The sequence below is a fragment of the Triturus cristatus genome, chromosome 7, assembly GCF_964204655.1.
Source record: "Triturus cristatus chromosome 7, aTriCri1.1, whole genome shotgun sequence".
Taxonomy (NCBI): Eukaryota; Metazoa; Chordata; class Amphibia; order Caudata; family Salamandridae; genus Triturus; species Triturus cristatus.
In genome coordinates this window covers 1,047,829,698-1,047,850,188 of record NC_140590.1, presented here as the reverse complement: position 1 = coordinate 1,047,850,188, position 20,491 = coordinate 1,047,829,698, and the positions used below count along the sequence as shown (strand labels likewise).

Sequence of the window (20,491 nt, the reverse complement as noted above, 5' to 3'; positions counted from 1 at the left end):
CAGTATAATGTGTGTATGTAAGTAAAGCGCTCTGACACCCAACACTGGCCTGGGTAGCGCTACAAAACATATGAAATGTATGTGAGAGAGGGGCTATATAGTCTATAGAGAGATGTGGGGCACCGTAGGGAGGGTAGTAGTGAGGGAATCAGTGAAGAAGCAGGTTATTGGGTGTGGGGGCGCCAACAAAGGATGTCGCACCGGGCGCCCCCAGTGCTAAAGCCAGCCCTGAGTACCTGCCAATCTGGGCGTGCACAGACGCAGCAACACCAGCATAAGCAGGCGCGCCATTCACAGCGTCTTGAGTCTTCCGTGGCCGGGCAGTCAAGCGTTAAAAGTGCTACTCAAGAGCTGTAAACTGATCCCTGAAAGTTGGCAAGAAGGATGCAGAAGCGCTGACGGGAGCTCGCGAGGAGGAGCGCAGAGCCGTGCTTCACCACGCAACCCGCCGCGAACCCAAAGAGCCGCGGACACGAGGTTAGTGCGCAGGGCAGGGGGCGCGCGCGCCATGGGTTCACACACCTGTCCGTTCCGCGCCTTAGCTTGTGTTTTACCTTAAGCGGATGAGCGAGCTAGGGCAACGGGATCCGGGACGTAAATAACGTGCCCAAGACCAAATCGTTGTAGTCAATAGGGTAGCCGGGAGCTGAAGGGTCTACATTGGGGAGCTGCGCTGGCTCAGTACAGAGCCGATCACCTGTGCTCTTTTTGATTTCGAGATATCTTAAATTAATTAATATAACTTGGAATTTCTCATAATGAAAGCAAGAAATGGAAGAACCGCACAAGTCGGGGACAGTGAGCAGGGGATTGCCTCTCTCCATTTACAGCGTGTGCTGTGTACATTTCGAGCATTAACTTTTATCCAAGTTACGCAGGAACTTTAGACACGTCAAAGTCAAATCGCAAACACACAGGCCCTTCGCTCTGGGAAGCTCTTCGTAATGACCCCCCCCCCCCCCCCCCACCCCTTCACCCCTTGGTAGGATTGCGTCTCAGTAAGGGCTACGGACCCTCAGCTCACCTCGCCCACCCCCTTGCGATTGGCTTGCACCTGACATTCTGACATTCCATGCGGGACGGGGTGGGAGTCTGTGCGCATCCCGAGGCGCGCGTAGTGCGGCTGCTGCCAGCGCCGGGCAGTGGCTGGCACGGTGGTAGAGATAGTCGCTGCCTTTCTGATCCTCTCCTGTATAGGAACCTAACTTGCGCAAGGAGTGGAGTGGGGTGCCAGCTGCAGTGCGGAGAGGTTGTGGCACAGGTCGGGTACTAAACTGGTACCTGCGCCCCCTCCACGCGTGCCACACCGAACACCGCGGTGCCCCGGTAGTTTGGTGAGTAGGAGACTGCCTCTAGTTTCATTGTTTACACGGACGGCCGTGGGAACCAGGTGTCAGGCAAAAACCGGGCTAGCAACACCTGTCTTTAGTCATCCTGTGCCAACACTGGAGTATATTATGCTGCCTCTGTTATGGACATTCCCGCCTACAGATACCAACATGGAAAGAAAACAGGAGTGGGTAGGCATTCACACCGACATGAGTCAGTCTGAGATAAGCATTTCACAACCTACCTCTGCATTGGATTTTATGGGCGGTGCAGAGAGTCTTAAATTTGATCCCAGTCTTAAATGGAAGCAAGGCGCTTAGAGGAGGGTTTGACGTGATCTCGCTTGCGGAGTTTAAGGGCACTTTGGCTGCTATTTTCTTTGGATTTTGGAGCCCGGCAGTACGTTTCTTAGGAACATCAGTGTAGTTATTGCAGTAGTTCAGGTGCGCCAGGACAGGGGTGCTTGTCAGCGACACCTGCTGGTCAGTTTGGAGTAGTGCGGGATATTGGAGAGCAGGGAAAGGTGAAGATTGATATTCATGACCATGGCATTGGCTTGTGGTGTTAACCAGAGTTCAGCGCTGAACAGGTGGAGTGGATGGCCTGTTTCTAGCTTCAAAACAGGTTGATGAAAGGGCACCAATGCCTGTGGACCAGTTAAAGGATAAAGTGCTTCCCAGGCAGTGAAAACGCTCCTTTATCCGGTTGATCACATGGTCTAAGAACAAGGAAATATGAGATGAGTTATCTGGTCTGCAGTATGTCATTGCATGCGTCTGGAAGTTCACGTGGTATAGTTCGAGTAGATTTGAAGGAGCATATAAAGATATCAAGCAAAGAGATGTCACTTGCAATGAACACTACACAAGAGAACCCGCAAGCGCTCAATATGAAGGTTTCAAGATCTTCCGATTCCAGAATGAATGTGCAAGTGTTTACACATCTCAGGGCTGCCTAAATGATCACTTATCATGAGTGACACCTTCAGCCAGTCTTAGCTTTTTATGAAATGCCCTAGTTTATTTCTGATGTATATTGTTTCACTTTTCCCCTTTTTACAAACTGGCCCAAACATCTTGAAAAGTCAAGGCTGTCTAATTGAGTCACACTCGACATTAGACCACCTGGGAGCAATGTCACCTACGTTTATCAAAAACGTCACCTGTAGTCGCAAACAAAAGACATAGGGCCAGAGTGGTGAATTGGTTTCGCCATTTCAAATACAACGGATAGGCAATCGACCATTTACTAGTGCATTATACCCTATGGTACTGGTAATATGGCAGACGGGTTATCTGTCATGTTTAGGAACGAGTAACCTGTCAGGCAAACTCTCAATCAGACCCATACTCATCCTGTTTGGGCCCAGTGGTAACTATGTTTTACTTTGAAGCGGTTGCAAACTGCTTACTTAGTTTGGCAACCCTCTATAAATATGCAGAGCTTGTCCTGGCAGGTGCCAGTGGCAAACATCCAGCCTACAACGTTGAAAATGTTTCTTAATCTATTTTTCTCAGTAGAAAAAGTTGCAAGTTCATTGATTGGCTCTCTGTGGAACCACCCCAATCTTCCAAACATGAAGAGAGCCGGAGGTTATGTTGGCTGCTTCCCCGATCCTGCCATCCGCTGCACATTTTCCTTAACTATGCTGAAGAGTTAACCTAATCATCTCAGAAAACAATATTAATCACAGGATCGGTAGCATCTTTGAAGAGTACCTTATGTACATTTGTCACTGCCAGATTCTGTACCACGGTAAAGTCCCCCAATCATAGAAACGTGCCAGCTTATTAAGGAGTTTGAGCACAGAATAAATGTGCACATTTACTGACCCACTCACTCGCCCACCTACTCGCCCCTTCATCAAGTCACTCCCTCCTCCAGTTCCACACTCACGCCCCCGCCACTTACTCACTGAGTTTGTGGAATCTACTCTGCCACAAGCTCAATGTACCAAACCCTGAATGTTTTATTTCATCTTTGAGGTGCCAGAACAAGATTGAAAAATGTCCAACTTTGTGCAAGAGCAGGAAGAACCTAGAGTGTAGACGATACCAAGGGCCTCTGTGCCAAGATAAACTGATAATAGTGATCCATGCAATCAGCAGATAATAGGGCCTTGTCTGCTTTGAGTCCCCTTTCAGTGTTGTTTGGCAGGGGTTTATGTAATTAAAATCTATTTAGTTACCCAAGCCAAAAAGAATGGTTGAAACTATTGGTTATGGTGCTAGGGGTGTAACGCAAGCTCTTGTGGCGGAGAGGGACCCCCAACACATCAGGGGGCTCCAATCCTTCAAGAGGGCCCAATTCAGCATAAGACCAATGAATATCCCTCAGAAATGGGAAACCAAGGGGGCCCCTTATCACATTCTGCTGAGTGTGGCATCAGTTTGTGCTATGCCACTGTATGGTACGTGTTTAGATAAAGCCTGCAGGGCACAAGGAAGCACCATAAAGAAGTTAAATGTGCATTAGTAAATGGAGAGGGATCAAAACAGCAACATAATGCTGATATTCATTGATGTATTTGTATTTATATTGCACAAACCAAGCTCGGATGCAAAAACATGATGTACTTTGAGGGAAGATGATGCCTGAAGATTATGTATAGCAAGCAGCGAGAGAACCAAGGACGTGGGTCTTTTCCGTGTTGAGTCCAGGTGGGTGCAATGGGAGGTGGGAAAATCCTAACTGATGATGGGTGAGATGTACCTTGAAGAGATGGGTCTGCAGCTTTTTCTTGGAGCTACAGGAGTGATGGTCAGCCTGATGTGCAGAAGAATGATGCTTCAGACTTTGCGCTCATAGTTGGAGAGTTTTTTTCTCTCTGTAGGAATTTGTCCAGTTCCAGCCTGACAATGCCATGGCTCCTTCTGTTCTGTTGCTCCTCTCGCCTCACTCAGTCCCTCCTTCCACTAGAAAAGGGAGGGATCTTTGCAACTGGTTTGCATGTGATACAGTAGAACATTTGGGAATTGGCTAATTTGACAGGTTCATGGGAGATGTCAAATTGTTGAAAGTTGGGTGTGAGTAGATCATTCTGTCCTTTTTTCCTCTACTTTCCGATGCTAAAAGTTCAGCTTTTACACTTTTAACTTCACGAGAATATGCAAAGTAGACTCTGAGTTGCAAAGCAAGAGAGTAAAGCACAGTGAGACCTGATTAAGAACTACAGAACCTGTATCCTGTTATCCTGTGACTACTCTTACGCAGGCCTGTGATCAGATTGGCTCCAGACCACAAAATGTCCGCAAGTCAAGACACAGGGATACAAGTACCTCCTCCTTCTGTATTCGTCATACAAAATAGTTCTGTTGTCCTCATCTCACCCATCCTGTGGACAAACTTCAGCTGAGAATGCTCCTCTCACAAAGGGCCTGAGAACAAATCCTTCACAGGACATTGGTGTATTCCACTGTCAATACCTCTTCGAATTATGTCAGTCTGGGGGGCGGGGAAAGAGGTGGAATCAAATGCCACCCTGACAGAGACAGCATAATTAACCTTAACCTACTCTAAAATGATTGTTGAGACTGAGGGAGACATGAGACTGGAATACAAGCAATCACCCGCGTCCCACTGGTAGAATCTTCTTGCCAGACGATTTGCACCTTCAACATACATGAAGTGCGAGCTAATAAAAGGTGTGTTTAGCTGGATGAAGGGTATCCACCTATGCTCTATTTAGCATGCTCTAAATATTTTAAAATTGACCAGTCCCAGAGATAACACGAAATGTGCCAATAGCAATTCCCTTTTAAAAGTTAAGTGCTATCTTGTAGTAGTCACACCATCCCCCTCAGCGCGTCCCCCTCCTCCCAGCACACCGTGGCACAGCACCCTTGAACCACCCAGGCTACAGGCAACTTCATAAAGCCGCGCACCAGAAACCGCAGGCTCTTTCACTCAACACCTATCATCTTTTCAGATTAGGCCACACCCGTAGAACACCGCCCAGTCACCTAGTTGGCCAATCTTCCAGCAGACACATTCCTCTTAAAGCCAGCAGTGAAGTAGCAACTCTCTTCTCCTGCAGTGCACAGTCTGGACACCCCAGGGCACAGCTTCTTCAGTAGCCATCACCAGGGAGACTGTGCAACCTTTAGCCGACTGGTGGAAGACAGGGGTTGCCAAGACGCAAGTGGAGTGTCCAATCACTTCTCCTACAGCACACAGCGGAAAAGAAAAGCATGTGGCTACTGTACCAACAACACAGGCTGGCCATATACATACATTCATACATACATATATACATTCAAACATATCTAGATAGATAGATAGATAGATAGATAGATAGATAGATAGATAGATAGATAGATAGATAGATAGATAGATAGATAGATTGCGACCACTTTGCTATGCATGCAGTACAAGTGTAAAACTTCAAAGGACTGCCCATTGGAGGGGATACATCATGGAGATAAGAACTATTAGTGCTAGCATGCAATGGACTTAAAATGTCAAAGGACTACCCATTGGAGGGGCTGAAGAAAGGATATGAGAACTTTGTGTACCAACATGCATTGATTTGAAAGACTCTAGAAGCATCATTTAAATAGAGTAATTAAAAGCAAAGTAGGTCTTGAATACACCCGTGATCAAGGTCCAAGGAGGACCGAAACGCGTAGAGAATCACTGCTGGATGGTTGTCTAATCAATAAAAACTTGGCATTGTAATTAGGAGTGCAGCACAATTCACGCCAGTGCCTCTTTAAATACAACATTGTCAACTGTGTTTATAAGCCTGCTCCCCGAAGGTAGATATGGGTTTCATTCTGTGCTTATTTTATTTTATTTATTTAAGGGATTTGTAGAGCGCATAGCTGCCCAAGGGCTTCCCAGCGCTAAAGGAGAAATTCTACCAGTGAAATGCTAAGGCACCTCAAAATTAGCAGGTAAATAGCTAGGTTTTCAGTTTTTTTCTGAAAGAGGTTTTGTTATATGCAGCTCAGATTTCAAGTGGGAGGACATTCCACACCTTGGGTACCAGATGGACGAAGAATCTGCCTCCCCATCTAGCCCTTTTAATTCTGGCTGTCTTAAGGAGCTGTTTTTGGGAGGATCTGAGGTGTCTAGTCAGGGTATACCTAGATATCAGATTCCTCAGCTTTTCAGGCCCAGTGTTAATAATGTCTCTGCGAGCTATGCAGAGGGCTTTAAAGGTAACTCTTGCTTCAATAGGCAACCAGTGCATCTGTTTGAGTGGTTCCTTTGCAGAAACGTGGTCGGGGATATTTAACAGGAGTCTGGCTTCCTGGCTGCCGCGTTCTGTACAACTTGGAGTCTCTTTATAACATGCTTTGGTGAACCCAGATACAGCGAGTTGCCATAGTCCAGTCGTGAGATGAGGAGGGATTGAATCACAATTTTCTTCAGGTGCTCAGGAACTACATCGATGATTTTCCTTAGCATTTTAAGAAGGACAAAACATGTCCCTGAAAGCTTCTTGGATTGACAATCCACTTTGAGGGTATCCTCTAGCCAAATTCCAAGGTTTATTCTGGCTGGTTTGGGGATAGGTGGATCTCCCATACAGTTGGGCCAGTGTGTCAGGGGTGAGTGGATGTCCACGTTTCCCAGCAGCATGAGCTTACACCCCGGAAATGCCGAAAGCAACACTTTGGTGTAATATTAAGGCTTCATCATAGTGTGACAGTTAAATTTGTACTATATTAGTATTTTGCTATGAAAATGTATATACACTGATGCAGCAAGGTTTATTAGCAAGTTAATATTTCCCTTGCCAACATGTTTTTCAGTCCTTGTCTTTTGTTTTACATAACCAGTGTTGGACTACTGTAAATCTGCCCAAAGTCATAAGGGCGACATTTACCCCCTTCTGATATTCATCAGACTAGTCTAAGCATAATACAATATGGAGGGTCAAACCAGAGACGTGCTAAGGCTTGGGCCAAGTGGACATTTGCCCAAGAGCCCCACATTCCAAGGAATACTCTTATAAAGTGATTAGGACAATCAAAAGTTCAGTCCTAATGATTTTATTTTTATTTTATTTGATAAAGTTTTATATAGCGCGAACAAGATCCTGAGGGATATCAGAGCGCTTAACACAAGGGTGAAAGGGGGAAATAATAAACCAGTAACAATATCAAGTGACAGTCCTAAACAGTTGTAGGCCCAAAAATCACAAATAAATGGTACACAATGAGTAATAGAATTAACAGGCAAATAACAGAATGCTACTGCGGCAAAACATACAATGGAAAACACAAGTTTGAAAAAAAATAAAGGTGGTAAGGTCAATGCAACTCATGTTGGTGCACTACTTGAGGGATCAGTGGATACGAGCAAATGCACCTAACCCAAATTAAGGTAAGAATATGTTCATTAGGAATCTTTTGGCTTCAAGTTTGACAGCAGTTATTGAGGAGATTCTGCGCAAATCAGGAGGAAGAGAGTTCCGGATCTTTGGGGCAGCCCCTGAGAAGGCTCGACGACAAGTTCTCTTTTTGTTTATGATACGTGGTTTCAGGATCAGTGCTTGGACGGCATGTTTGAAGTCATTTTGAGGAAGGAAGGGCTTGATATTTCCAAGAGTCCTCATCAAATGATTAGCTCCCTCACATATGTTGCTGATATGACTTTTCATATGCAGATGCTTGTCCAAGGTGATTCCGAGAGATTTGGCCGAGTCTATGATGAGAGGGGTGCAATTGAAAGCTGTGAGGTGAGTCAACCAAAGGTCAAGCTTGAGGGGGTGGTTCGGAGGAGAGTAGAGGAGGAATTCAGTTATGGAGGTGTTGAGCAGGAGGTGGTTCTCAGTTAACCAATTTTGAGTCGACGTTAGGGTAGAGTTGAGTGAGATGATGTTATCCAGGGATGAGATTTTCAGGTAAAGTTGTGTGTCGTCCGCGTACATATGGAAGGGAATGTTCATGTCATTTAGAGAATTGGCAAGAGGTTCCAAAAACAGGTTGAAGAGGATAGGAGAGAGGGTGGACCCTTGGGGGACACCCATGAGTACTGGAGAGGACAGGGAGAGGGAGTGGTTTACCTTAACTCTTTGTGTTCTGTGGTGGAGGAAGGAGGCGATCCATTGTAAAACCAGTCCCGAGAATCCCATCCTGTTCTTCAGAGTGGAAAGGAGGTTGTCGCGATTAACCGTGTTGTATGCGGAGGAAAGATCAAGGAGGATGATGATTTGTATAAAAACCAGATGAGTGTTTCATATTATACAGCTAGACCTGCATAAGAGAAACAGTAGGCCCTCATTATCGAGGTCCCAGTAGGGGTCATTCTTTATCAGTCCCAGGAAATGCTGATTCCTCAGAGTTCGATATTTATTGGGGCAAATAAATAACTCCTATTATGAGCTTTCCCCATCCAAATAGGAATAAAATGCATTTTGGTGCTTTCTGAACCAAAATCCACAAGTCCCAGAGATTTCTGGATGTTTTCAGACTTTAAAATGTATTTCCAGGGTCAGACTTTGCCACACCTTGTAATTTCCAAGTGTGGTAAACTGTGACAAACTGGTCATTTTGGCCCCTATGAAAACAGGTGTTTGTGCACAGGCCGCACTTTACCGGGCCACTCAGAATGATGGCCCACACGTGCCTGCCTGGCCTGTTCAAATGTAACCCTCACACTCTCGGCAGATGGTGTCAATTAAATCATAAGATAATCTTTCTTTTTCATGCCTCTCTCCTTAATTTACCTCACCTGTTCTACCTCATGCCTCTCTCTTTGGCTCCCTCTCTCCACTTATTTCTATATATTGGGTGTGAAATTCCACTCCGCTCATGCAAAGGAGTTCCGCCCAGGCCTAGGGTATCTACCACCTCTCTATCTCAACTCACTCTATCTCACATTTGTCCAACTCTCGCTCAATATAGCCCTCTCTACTCCACCTCTAGTTGCCTCCATTCTCTTTGTCCACACTGTGCCATTATCTTCTTCCTCACAAATCTGTCTCTGACTCATTCTCTTGCTGCACCTCACTGCTGTTCCATTTAACCTCACCATATTTCCTTTCCATCTTCTTCACATCTCACCCACCTACTACACTTTTCTCTCACCCTCATCTCTTAACCTCAAAGCGCTAATTTTTGGGGTCTGGTGGGCCCCACCTGAAACCACCGGCTCAAATCGAGCACTGGACACCGTACTTTCACTGGCGCACACCATCATCACTGGTTGTTAACAGTACTCGGGGCAGTTACCAGCAGAGGTCAGCCGGGAATCTCTGTATACCATCAAGCAATTTCATTGTGTGTCAGTGTCACTGCATGTTTGCACTTTCTGAAAACAGTTTCACCTGACCACATAGCTTTAAATTGGCCCGGGCTACATAGATGCCTTTCAGACATGTTTGATTTATAATTTAACAGAACTAACACTTTAAGGCTCTTAGCGACAGGCAAAAAAGTAAAACTAAAAGTCCAAGTGTGCTTACTGATATGGCTTACATCTCACCCTCATTTTATGGAGTCAGCTGACAGCAAAGTCACAATTCCATATTATGCGCAGGCTCCTGATACAAACTACAAAACTGGTTAGTGGTACGTGAACAACTAGGGCAGGCAAGAATTATGAAAGAGACTCCCAGGACATGAGCTTGCCGTAGAGAATGTTGCATCCATGTTCCATGTCAGCAGAGCACATATTTTCCAGTCATAATCTTTCGCTTGTCAACCCAATGTCTTCTGGGAGTTGTAGTCATTGTTTGCTTGACTAAAAGCGATTTAACTAACACACTCGATTACAATGATCTTAACAGGAAATCTCCAGCACTGGAAACCTGCCCTATGAAATGGAGTTATGCTGTAATTTGGCATCAGTTCCCAAACCAACTCGAGCAAAATGTGTCCAGAAGGCAGATTTTCTACTTTCAAATATATATAATTTGAAGACTGCCCAAATCTGGAGAAATAAAACGCCACCGTAGACAGAACCCAGACGTCTTAAGTTGCCAGCGCAGGTCGTGTGTGAGTAGCGTGTCCAGTCCTGTTTCTTCTTTGTTCTCAGGAACTTGTGGTTTTCGCTGTGTTGTGATGAAAACAACACCAAGAGCGCCAGAATGTGTAGAAAAACACTTCCCTGTATGGCGCGCGGTACTAACAAGTAACAGCTCGAAATCTTGTGCGCCGCCTGTGCATTGTTTTTATCCAGATAATTGTTTAAATCGATTGACACCGAGAAACTGAGCGCTAAAGTGAGTTGCCCAGGATCCCACACGTTTAATAATAGAGTCGAACTGCGGTTATAGATTAGAACTCGGGATTCCTGTTCCGCTGTCACTAATTAACGAGCCCACATTTCTTTCAGCTTATTGCACGCTGACCACACCAGTAAGTGATGCACCGTGTGAGCTGCGGCACTGGGTGAAATCACATCAGCCCACTCACCGCCGCGCTAGGTCGCCCTGCCTTGTTTGTGGCATGAAGGCGAGGCGTCTCACGGACCCTAGAGGCCTGGTCGTGTCTGTTTCATGCGAGGTAGCTTCCCCCACCTCCTTGTCGTGGCTGGTACCAGCCCCTGGCTGAGTAACCCGCATGCAGGCTGCCGGGGGAGGCAGGGTTTTCACGCAGTACTGAATCACGAGTGACTCACGTGAAACTGGGCTGTGCGAGGTGAGTGCACATCTGCACATTGTCTGGTGAGGCATCGCTCGCGCATGTAGGTGGCGACCAGAGTGTGAGGCAGCCTCTGGCATCTGCGGCTCAGCTTCCCTTCGGCTGCACAGGAGCGTTCTTCACCTCCCAGGGTAGGTACGATCAGATCCTGGGAGAGGTGGATTCCAAAAGATTCCAGCCAGGGGCAGGGGTGTTGGGTTCCCCGGATAGGGAAGATTTAGCTTGCCTGATAGGAAGGATCAGGAAGTAGGAAGCTTTTGGGTCCTGACATAGGAACGAATCCTATTCAAGGGCAAAAATGATTTGACTCAAGGTCAGAAATTATTTGGAAATTGGAGTAAAACTGGATCAGGTGCTCGGCAGGATTAATTCACACGCTGGGGAAAGAACGACCGGAATCCCAGGATGGGAGTGAGCTGGTTCCTCTGAGAAAAATATCCCAGTGCCGGAATGGGATTGACTGGGAGCCTGGTGTAGGAACACATCAGACTCTGGGGAATAATTGACTGGCCTCCCCAGAAGTCCAGTTCAGATCCCGTGGGCAGAGTGAACGCAGATCCTAGGTTAGGAAAGGTCTCAGTGCCAGGATAGCAGTAACTTGAGTCACCACACCAGGAATGATTTGAATCATTGGAGAGAGCAGTTTGGATCCAACAATTGTAGCAAACCTGATCCCAGAATAGGACCAGCGCTTACTTCAGGATTGAACCCAGTCGGCACCCAGGACAGCAGCCATCTTCATCCCCACATGGGAGGATTTGAATCTCAGGTAGGAATGATTGGTTCTGGGGACGGGCATGGTTGAGATCTTGAGACAAAAATGGTGTAAACCTGTGCGCGGGAACAATTGGGACCATGTGAAGTTTATGGAAACCATGCAGATTCCACATTGAAGCCCCCAAGAGCCCGTCTCCACTGCACTGCTTAACAACCCTTCTCTTTTTCTCTTTTAGGGCGGTCATGCCACACTAGTCAGTTCTAAGAGCGCAGACATGGATGAATTGACAGTCTTGGACCTGCTGGCCTGTCCTGTGTGTGGAGGGAAGTTGGATGCCAGCGCCCGGGTGCTGCCATGCCAACACACCTTCTGCCAGCCTTGCCTACAGAAGGCCGTCAACGCCAGGAAGGAGCTTCGGTGTCCCGAGTGCCGGACGCAGGTCTACTGCAGCATTGAAGAGCTGCCCGCCAACCTGCTACTGGTGCGCCTGTTGGAGAGTATCCGGGGCGAACAGGCCATTGTCAGGTCTAACTCTCTTAGGAGGGTGGCAGGCCCAGCAGCGACGGCCTCTCCAAGAAGAAGCCGGGAGCTGCAAGGTGGGCCACCAGCATCGTACAGATGGAGCCAGACTGCCAGGGTCCCAATGGAAGGGGTGAGTGGCAATGCAGTGGTTATGGTTACATATTATTGTGTATGTTGACAAATGACTATGCATGCGGAAAAATGCACCCCAATTGATCACAACCCTGCCTAGCAGTAGAGAGCGCATAGTACATGTCATCATGGTGGCAGGAAACTGCTCAGAGAGTTGCTGTGTTTCACAAGGGGACCAACTTCCTTGATAGGACCGACTCCTCACAGGAAAGCCCTGTGACATGGAGGGATCAGGCAAGCCTTGTTGGTCCTCACAGGAGCCCAGTGAACTAGTGACATTATTTATTAATCTGTAGCGATAAGTGTATGTCTTATGTAATATGGAATGTCGGGCGGGGTGATACCTGGATCGCTGGAGATAGGACGGCTGAGCAGGGTGGATGCTGTTCCTGATGAGGCGTTCTCTCTTCCCACTGGTAACCTAGTTGTGTAATCATCTGTGTTGTTTTGCATACACCTGTGCAAGCCCGGACTTCTGCTTGTCCAGGGGCACGCCTCGTTTTTAGACATTCGCTCTCAAGTTTAGTTGTTTTATTTATTGTATATCGTATTTTAAAGTGTGAATCGTATCCTGAAACAAAATGGCGTGCTGCACAATTCACGGACAATGCAATAAGAAAGCAGCAGGAAAGCGTTTATATTAATAATAGTAGAGGAATTATACCTCCCCCTGGGTTTCGAATTCTACCAGATGATATTTTTGTACATAGATGTCAACAGAATCAATAAAACATCACGAGAAACAGGCACTGTCCTGGAAGAGGAGCTAATGTGTTTCGTATTGTGTGACTTCTTCTAAAGCATACTTCATTGAGCCCCTCCATGGAAAGGTTAGTGCCGAAAGAACCTAATGTGTTCATTTCAGAATGCATCTATCCTTTTCCAAGCACGTCTTCCACGAGCCCCAAACAGACCTGTCCTGTCAGTGACTGTTGAACATCTCTTTGAGCGAGCAATGTCTGTGTTTGGCCTTTAAAAGTTGTGACTGAAATGACACTCCATTCAGATGAAGTGTTTTCAAAGATTTTGTTCGAAACTTTAAAGCTAGAAAGGGCGTTCTTTTGTGGAAACCTGTATGTTCACAGCTGCTGCTTGTTCCTCACCGGGTCTGAGCACCGGCAGTTTTTTGAAGGGGGGCTCGAAACGGACGGGTCTCTATCGGGCTCTGTTTCGTGCCCTGGCACAGGCGGTCTGTTTTTCCCGGACTCCAGTGACCTCAGGCACGTCGATGTGCACGTGCTCACTCAGCTCGCTTCTCACTAGTGGAGAAGTTACGGCATGACGTCATGCCAGGTGAGCGTTGTAAGGGACGGAAATCCTTTAAAGAGAGTCATTTTCTCTCTGGATTTACCTTCTCTTTTTGAAACTCGGGAACAGCAACATCGTCGTGGTGTCACCAGGGCTTCAAGTGGAAGCTTTGTCAATATTATATTATACGAGCCATAGTTGCTGCTTATTTATCTAATGTAACTCACAACCAACAGAGCCAATAATCCTCACTTGTTGTAGGCATGATATTACTTGTATCATATATCTGGATGCAATGACAGAAACAGCAAAATACAAGTCGGGCGACACACTGTGCTAAGCACAGATTTTTAGCTTACATGTTTTTAAACCACACCCTTAATTACATTGGCCACGCCCCTTCAGGAGACCTCCCCAGTTTTGTCATCCCACTTAAAGCCCTGGGGGGATTGAAACAGGCAGTGACAGTCAGCCACATTCTGAAGAGCATTGAGGGAGCAGGACAGATGGGGGGACGATTATCTGAATGTGAGCAAACGATTCAGGCAGCGTGAGGATCAAAATAGCCGTTGTTAGAAGAAGGAACGCATATAATTATAGTGCGTATCGTTCAGCTAACCAGTATGACACACAGGAGAAAGCATACATCCAAGCCTGTCCGCCACGTAGAAAAGGGCGGGCCACCACCACAGAGAGCAGGAGACTTCTATAATCCCTTCTTGCTGTCATGTTGTTGAAGACAGAACTTCCTGTCTGACATCACTGTATAGAAGTACACAGAAAGATACCGTGACAGCTCGCGCAGCCTGCTAGAAACAGACCAGCTCTATATGGCATACTCAAGGGGCAGGCTGGTGCAGTCTGTTCCAGCGCATTCAAATTCAGTCTCCTATGCAGATAGTCTGGACTTGGCGAATACGGCTTTTGCTTTGAGGTAGCGCACAAGGTGTGAAATGAACACTATTTCCAAAATGATTCTTTATCCCCAGCGCCTTGAGACCCTCACAGGTGAGTAGCGCGCTCTATAAACCACTGATTGATTGATTGATTTGGAAATTTAGCAATAGGGTGGTAGTTGCCACTAGGGCAAAATACTAGTCAGGCCATTCAGGAGTGGCCAGAACAGGGTATTTGTTTTTAATAAAGTCCTATAACTAAGGATCTCCTGAAGGAAGCCGCAAGTTCAGTGGTCCAAGTCTCAGGTGGTCCACTGTCTCCAGCTTATACTTTGCAGCCATCGAGGTAATTGAAATACATGTTGGTTTTGTCACCCACTCGAGCCAGACTCAACTATGTTAGCTTACGGCACTATTTCAGCCAGGGTTACTGTCTCCACCAAACTCACCATAAAGTCCTTGCTGTCAAAATATAGGAACAAGCCAAGATGGACTCTCTCCAGTCAGGGATGTCTCAGACCAGGTTAGAGTAAGGCTAAGGTATTCTCTTAAAATTGGCTACCGCCAACGTTAGAAATTGTAATTCACGTTTTTGGGGTCTGTGGCGATAGCCTCAACTGTAGCAAAAGTGTGGCCACCCAACCACTGAAATCCAGAAGCACAGTACAGCAGTTTGCAAGAAGCTGCAAATGCAAAATATCTCATCGGCCAGCACCAGCCGAAATCAGCTCTGCACAGAGCTGTCCTTCAACACACTGACCATTCGAGCTACAAAGTACGATGCAGGTGTGATCCTACTGACATTTCACTGCTCCCCAACTCTATTCTTACAAAGATGATATCCTTGCAATTACAAAGGACCCTACCTTTCCCCAGAGCAGATTTGTCAATTGTCAAATTAAAGGGATCTCAAAGTGTGTTTCGGTGAAAAATGACAAGTGTCGATGACAATGATGTCAGGTGTTGATTGCAATGTTGCAAACCAAAATGATCTGCTGAGACATAGAGGCTAAATGACAAAAGCACAATCCTACATTAGACTTCATGTGGTTAAATTATATTTCTACCATTTCTATGGTCTTGCAATTCTTCTGGAATAAGGACAACTCTCCGCTTGGCTTTGAAATTTCTTTCACTCGAGTCACGGTGATCTAACAGACGCACCCAGTTTCCAAGAACACATTTATGAGGTTGACACTCAACTGGATTAAAGGAGTGTAAATAGTAACTCTATTGTCCATAACATTTGTGACATAAACCTAAATGCGATTTACAAGGGCATAGTGAGTTACTCCGTCCTCCATAAAATATTAAAATGATAGTTCAATCCAAATGCGATGTACATTGAACCACAATAGTTACTCGGTTCCTCCGCAACATAATTGTGTTGCTGACGCCTCCCAGATGCAATTTACAAGGATTGTACAGAGTAACCCCATTCCCTGTAATATTTGTGAGGTTAACCCAATTAATATTTACTGCTTTGGCCTATGGAGCCGTGTCCTTAAAAGCCAGTTCCCCGACAGTGACCATTTGACTGAAGTCATCTTAGGGTGATACAATCTTACTGGATCATGACTGCCCCAGACACAAAACCCAAAGTGTATTCCTCCAGACGGTGAAGACAGTGGGTCCTGCAGGTTTATCGCCCAATAATCACTGGCATCCATAGTGTATCCTTTACCCACATGAAGAGATCAGATACCACTTCTAAGCTAGGCCAAAAACAGCCAACAAAAACAAGATTACAATAAATGTGTGTGAGAATTAAGGCTCTGGTGATAAATGATCAGGGCTTTTATGCATTTTGTTACTGACGTACACCGTAAATAGACACAGAAATGTTTGGTTGGTGACATGGGCACTATTTATGGCGGGATGGCCTCGGATTAATTTGAGCCAGTTGTTTTCCAGTGCTCAGCACTGGCACTTAATCATCAACACCGGCGCTTTTCATGAGCACCAGTTAAGGACATATTCATGTTTGGTAGGCCCGGGGAGATTAAGTGATTTGCCCAGAATCACAGGATGTTGAGTCAACGCCGAGATTCGAAACTGGTTCCCCGGATTCGAAGTTTGGCAGCTCTGACCATTACGCCACATCCTCTCCCCACTCTCATGGTTAGTAGTTGGTTCTGTTTTAGGTGGCGCTAACAGGAGAAAGGGGCTGGTGCAAGCTGACTACTGATGAGAACTCCAGCACTTATGTTTTTTACAAATTAACCACTGCCTCATAGCATGCTGTACCACAGTATAACAGAGAGCAGTCCTTTGTGGCATAGAGTCATATTTTAGGCACCATATGTGGATCAGGAATGCACCCAAAAACTGGTTTCACTTTTAAATCCTACGAAAAGTACAGAAAAACAAGAGAACAAATCCAATATTTTATCCTCTATATTGAATTTCATTTATTTCCCCATAACACCTGGAGGCTGGTTAAAAGAGCTGGAAGTACTTTATGGAATTGTGTGAGAAAAAGTGGGATGCAGAGAGATTTGAGAGCAAAGCTCATACAAATAAACAAGGCAAATAGTGTAGATTCAACATCCTTGAGCTTAAGAAGTATGGACTTGAAAAGTGTAGTGGACTTTTTGGAAAATATGACCATTTGCCGAAAGGTGAGTGCCAGTCACAACCTGGTGTGGTAATTACATCTAAACCAACAACTGTGATGAATGTGGCACCAATAGCTTGTCAGAGACAACATGAGCTCAGAGTTAGAAGTGTTACTTGTGCTGTCTTAGTGCACATTGTCAGACACCACGCCCAGTCTGAAGATGGATCATTCTGGCCTACTTCAACCGTGATAACATGGAGGGGTTTTCAGCAAGCAGCACTTCTGAATCCAGCATGAAAGTCATGGTGTCAAACCTGAGCTTCTTCCTTGTTGTCCAACAAACCCCATGTGCTTCTGTAGGAGACCAGAAACTAACCTTATTAACAGCTCTTGCCAAGATGGTTCTCAGTCCATTGGAGGATAGTTTATTTATTTATCTTTATTTTCTTTACAATGTTTTATAAAGCTCAAACATGACCATCACGGTATCAGAGCAATGTACAAATAGAGCTGATGAGGTTTGCAGTACAGTAAAGATACCTGTTACTCAAGATACGATGTACATAAAGTTCGAAGAGTGAGGCATAAAACAATAGTGTACAAAATCGAATAGGATCAATGACAGTTGCAAAAGCGGTCTCTTATGACACATGCTTTTCCTAGTAGTAAGGCTTTTACTTCCTTTTTGAAAAGCCTGAATGAGGTACTTGATCTCGTTGAGGGTGGAAGAGAGTTTGGTCCTATTCGCCATTGTTGGAAAACGAGGCAGCATCTGTGAGGCCTGCACAAATAACATGACTACATTTGTCCTTCACTGGGAACCAAACACCCAATTGTAGCGCCTGACTCTCAGAGGGTAGCGTTGCAGAGCAGTCTGAGGCTTACTCAAGGGAGGTGGTGTGGGCTAGTAATCGCCATTTGCAGGTGCACAAAAATAACACTCAATAATTGATTGTCCAGTCTGTACTTTGCTTTATAAAAGTAAGAGTACATTTATTAAACACACGCACCACTCAATACTATGCACCAGTTTACAAATATACATAAGCTGTTGGAATTACTTTGTGACATTGCATAACATCTCCACCCCTCCCGCAGGGGGGGTGGGGTCTAGTACCACCACTCCCATGTATGCACATCAACTTGCCCCCAATGCAGTTAGTTGAACATAACCTGGAGCGAGGGCCCTGCGCACTGGCACCATCCCAGTGGCGACCCACCCCATTACCTCAACAAGCATTAAAAATGGGTAAACCTGCCTTGGTGACACATGACCCTGACTGAGCATCTCCTACTGACCATAAAGTATGCGCCTCGATATCTTAAGGGCTAGCAGTCTGGGGTCTTCACCTAAGCGCAGCAGCAAGAATCCATGTTTACGCACACTTTAGAATGACAGTACTCATCACCTTGGTTGATCATTTGAATGCATTGCAATTACAGCCCCTAAGGGCATCACAGATGAAATCACAGAATTGCGCATATACAGCCAGACACCCTAGCAGGACTGTCTGGCAACATAACCCCACTTGGTTTATGACATCTCCTTACACATTTGACTTACAGTCCCTTCAAAAGAAGTACTCCTGGCAACTACACTTCTCCTGCAGTGTGCCTCTTCACTTTAAAAGGAATCCCAGGTAAAAGCATGAGATTACGTAAATACAGCCAGACCCCCTAGCAGGAAGGTCCAGCAACATAACTCCATTTAGCTTAACATCACCTTACACATGTGACTTACAGTCCCTTCAAAAGAAGTACTCCTGGCAACTACACTTCTCCTGCAGTGCGCCTCTTAACTTTAAAAGGAATCACAAAAGCATGGGATTACGTAAATACAGCCAGACCCCTAGCAGGAGGGTCCAGCAACATAACTCCATTTAGCTTGACATCACCTTACACAGGTACTTCACTTTACACATGTGACTTTCAGTCCACCTAAAAAGAAATAACCAATAGTAAATGCATTTCGGTGCAATTACACCACTTCACCTCCAGGGGATGCCCTTCTCCAGACATCCCCCAACTCAGCCCTTCAATCCGTGATGCACTTCATAGTACACCCTCAGCTGTAGAACATAAGTTCCAGCCTAGAAGGTGTTAAAGGCTGGCTGAGTCCTGAAGGGGTTATTCTTTCAGATGCCCCGTGAAACTTAGGGGTGGACTGTTCTTCTTTATGCTGGGGGAGACTGCGGGGCTCCTGCAGCCCCCCTGCACCCCTTTTCACACGTGAGGGTGACCCCCTCCTCTGGGCACCAAAATGGCAGACTTCTTCGTGCTGTGGGGGGGAAGACTGGGCCTCTCCAGCGGCTCCCCCAGCACCTTTTCACAAGTGAGGGTGACCCCTCTCCTCTGGGGGCCACAAAGCACCAAAACAGCAGCTTTCCAAATGCCCGGCGAGGCACCATGGGGCGCTTCATGCTCCTCTCCACCAGCCCCCGCCACTGGGTACACTCTCCTCCGCCCTCAGGGTCTCTGACTCAGCAGGGTGCTGTCTTCACTGGGTCCCTGCGCCAGCCTCTCGCCAGGCTCTCCTTCTGGGACTTCTTCTCCCTACGCAGAGGCCTCTGCTCCTGCACACCGGTCCTGGGATCTTCTTCTGGTGCTGATAGGGTCCTGGGGGCAGTCAGGGGGTCTCTCCTTCCAACTGCCCATTGCGCCAGGCTCCAGCACCTTCAGCCTCAGCCGAGCACACCCCAGAGAGCCCTTCTCTTCCTGTGCAAGCACTTTTTAAAAGTTGAGTAGGGGGCTGGCAGGAATCTCTGTTGGTCCTATCAAACAGCAACACATCACGTCCCTGCCCCTGCTCCCTCCTTCTTGTCCAGCCTCTGAGCTTGTTCAATAATGGCGGCGTCCAGGGTTTCTGGCCACATGTCTGAAGCCTCATCCCCCATGCTGCCTTCCCTCCTTGTGCAGCCTGGTGCCTGGCACCCCTTGACAGCTGCTAATTGATGAGCCTGTATCCCCTCCCATCTTCTCTTCGTGGAGAGGAGGCCCTAGCTTGTGGAAGAAAGGTTATCAATCCATCCAGCTGAGGTCAGCCCTCAGCCTGGGTCTGGTCCTGGCTGGCTCACAGAAATATGACAGTTCTGGATGACCCAAAAGCAGTACAAATATGACTTTGGACTCTGCAGGATATGTCTTTTCACCTCCAATACAATGGGCTTTAGTACATGTCTGGAAACTGTAGGCCTTGTGGAAGTTAATTTAGCCATGGGCCCCACTTTCCCTTAGGGAAATAATGAAGTGAAAACACAGTAAAACACACTGACTTACCCTGGCATGTTTCTTTCCAGCGTATAAAGCCTATTCCATATCACCAACCAATACTGCATAAGTCCTGCCACACCATTCACTTTGTAGCTGCTCCTGGACTGCGCACGCTAGGAATCTCCCCTGCGCAGCCCGTACACGTGTGCACACGCATGTACACATGTGTCTGCATGTAACCAGCCCGGTGTCCCTTACTCCAGCTGCTGCGCAGTGGCCT

The 20,491-nt window shown here is 46.5% G+C and overlaps 1 protein-coding gene across 5 annotated transcripts in view; it reads left to right on the top strand.

Moving 5' to 3' along the window:
• Positions 1-360: 360 nt before the first annotated feature.
• The window catches only part of SH3RF2 (SH3 domain containing ring finger 2), a 235,848-nt gene continuing 215,717 nt past the window's right edge, over positions 361-20,491 (top strand). For 2 of the 5 annotated variants that reach the window (XM_085618120.1, XM_085618118.1), the window contains exons 1-2: positions 361-477; positions 11,879-12,295. In XM_085618120.1, coding sequence (XP_085474246.1) covers positions 11,918-12,295 — 378 coding nt within the window. In that variant the 5' untranslated portion in view covers positions 361-477; positions 11,879-11,917. Of the gene's footprint in view, positions 478-10,961; positions 11,057-11,500; positions 11,695-11,878; positions 12,296-20,491 lie in introns of those variants that run through there. The other 3 variants (XM_085618119.1, XM_085618121.1, XM_085618117.1) reach the window with 3 other exon arrangements.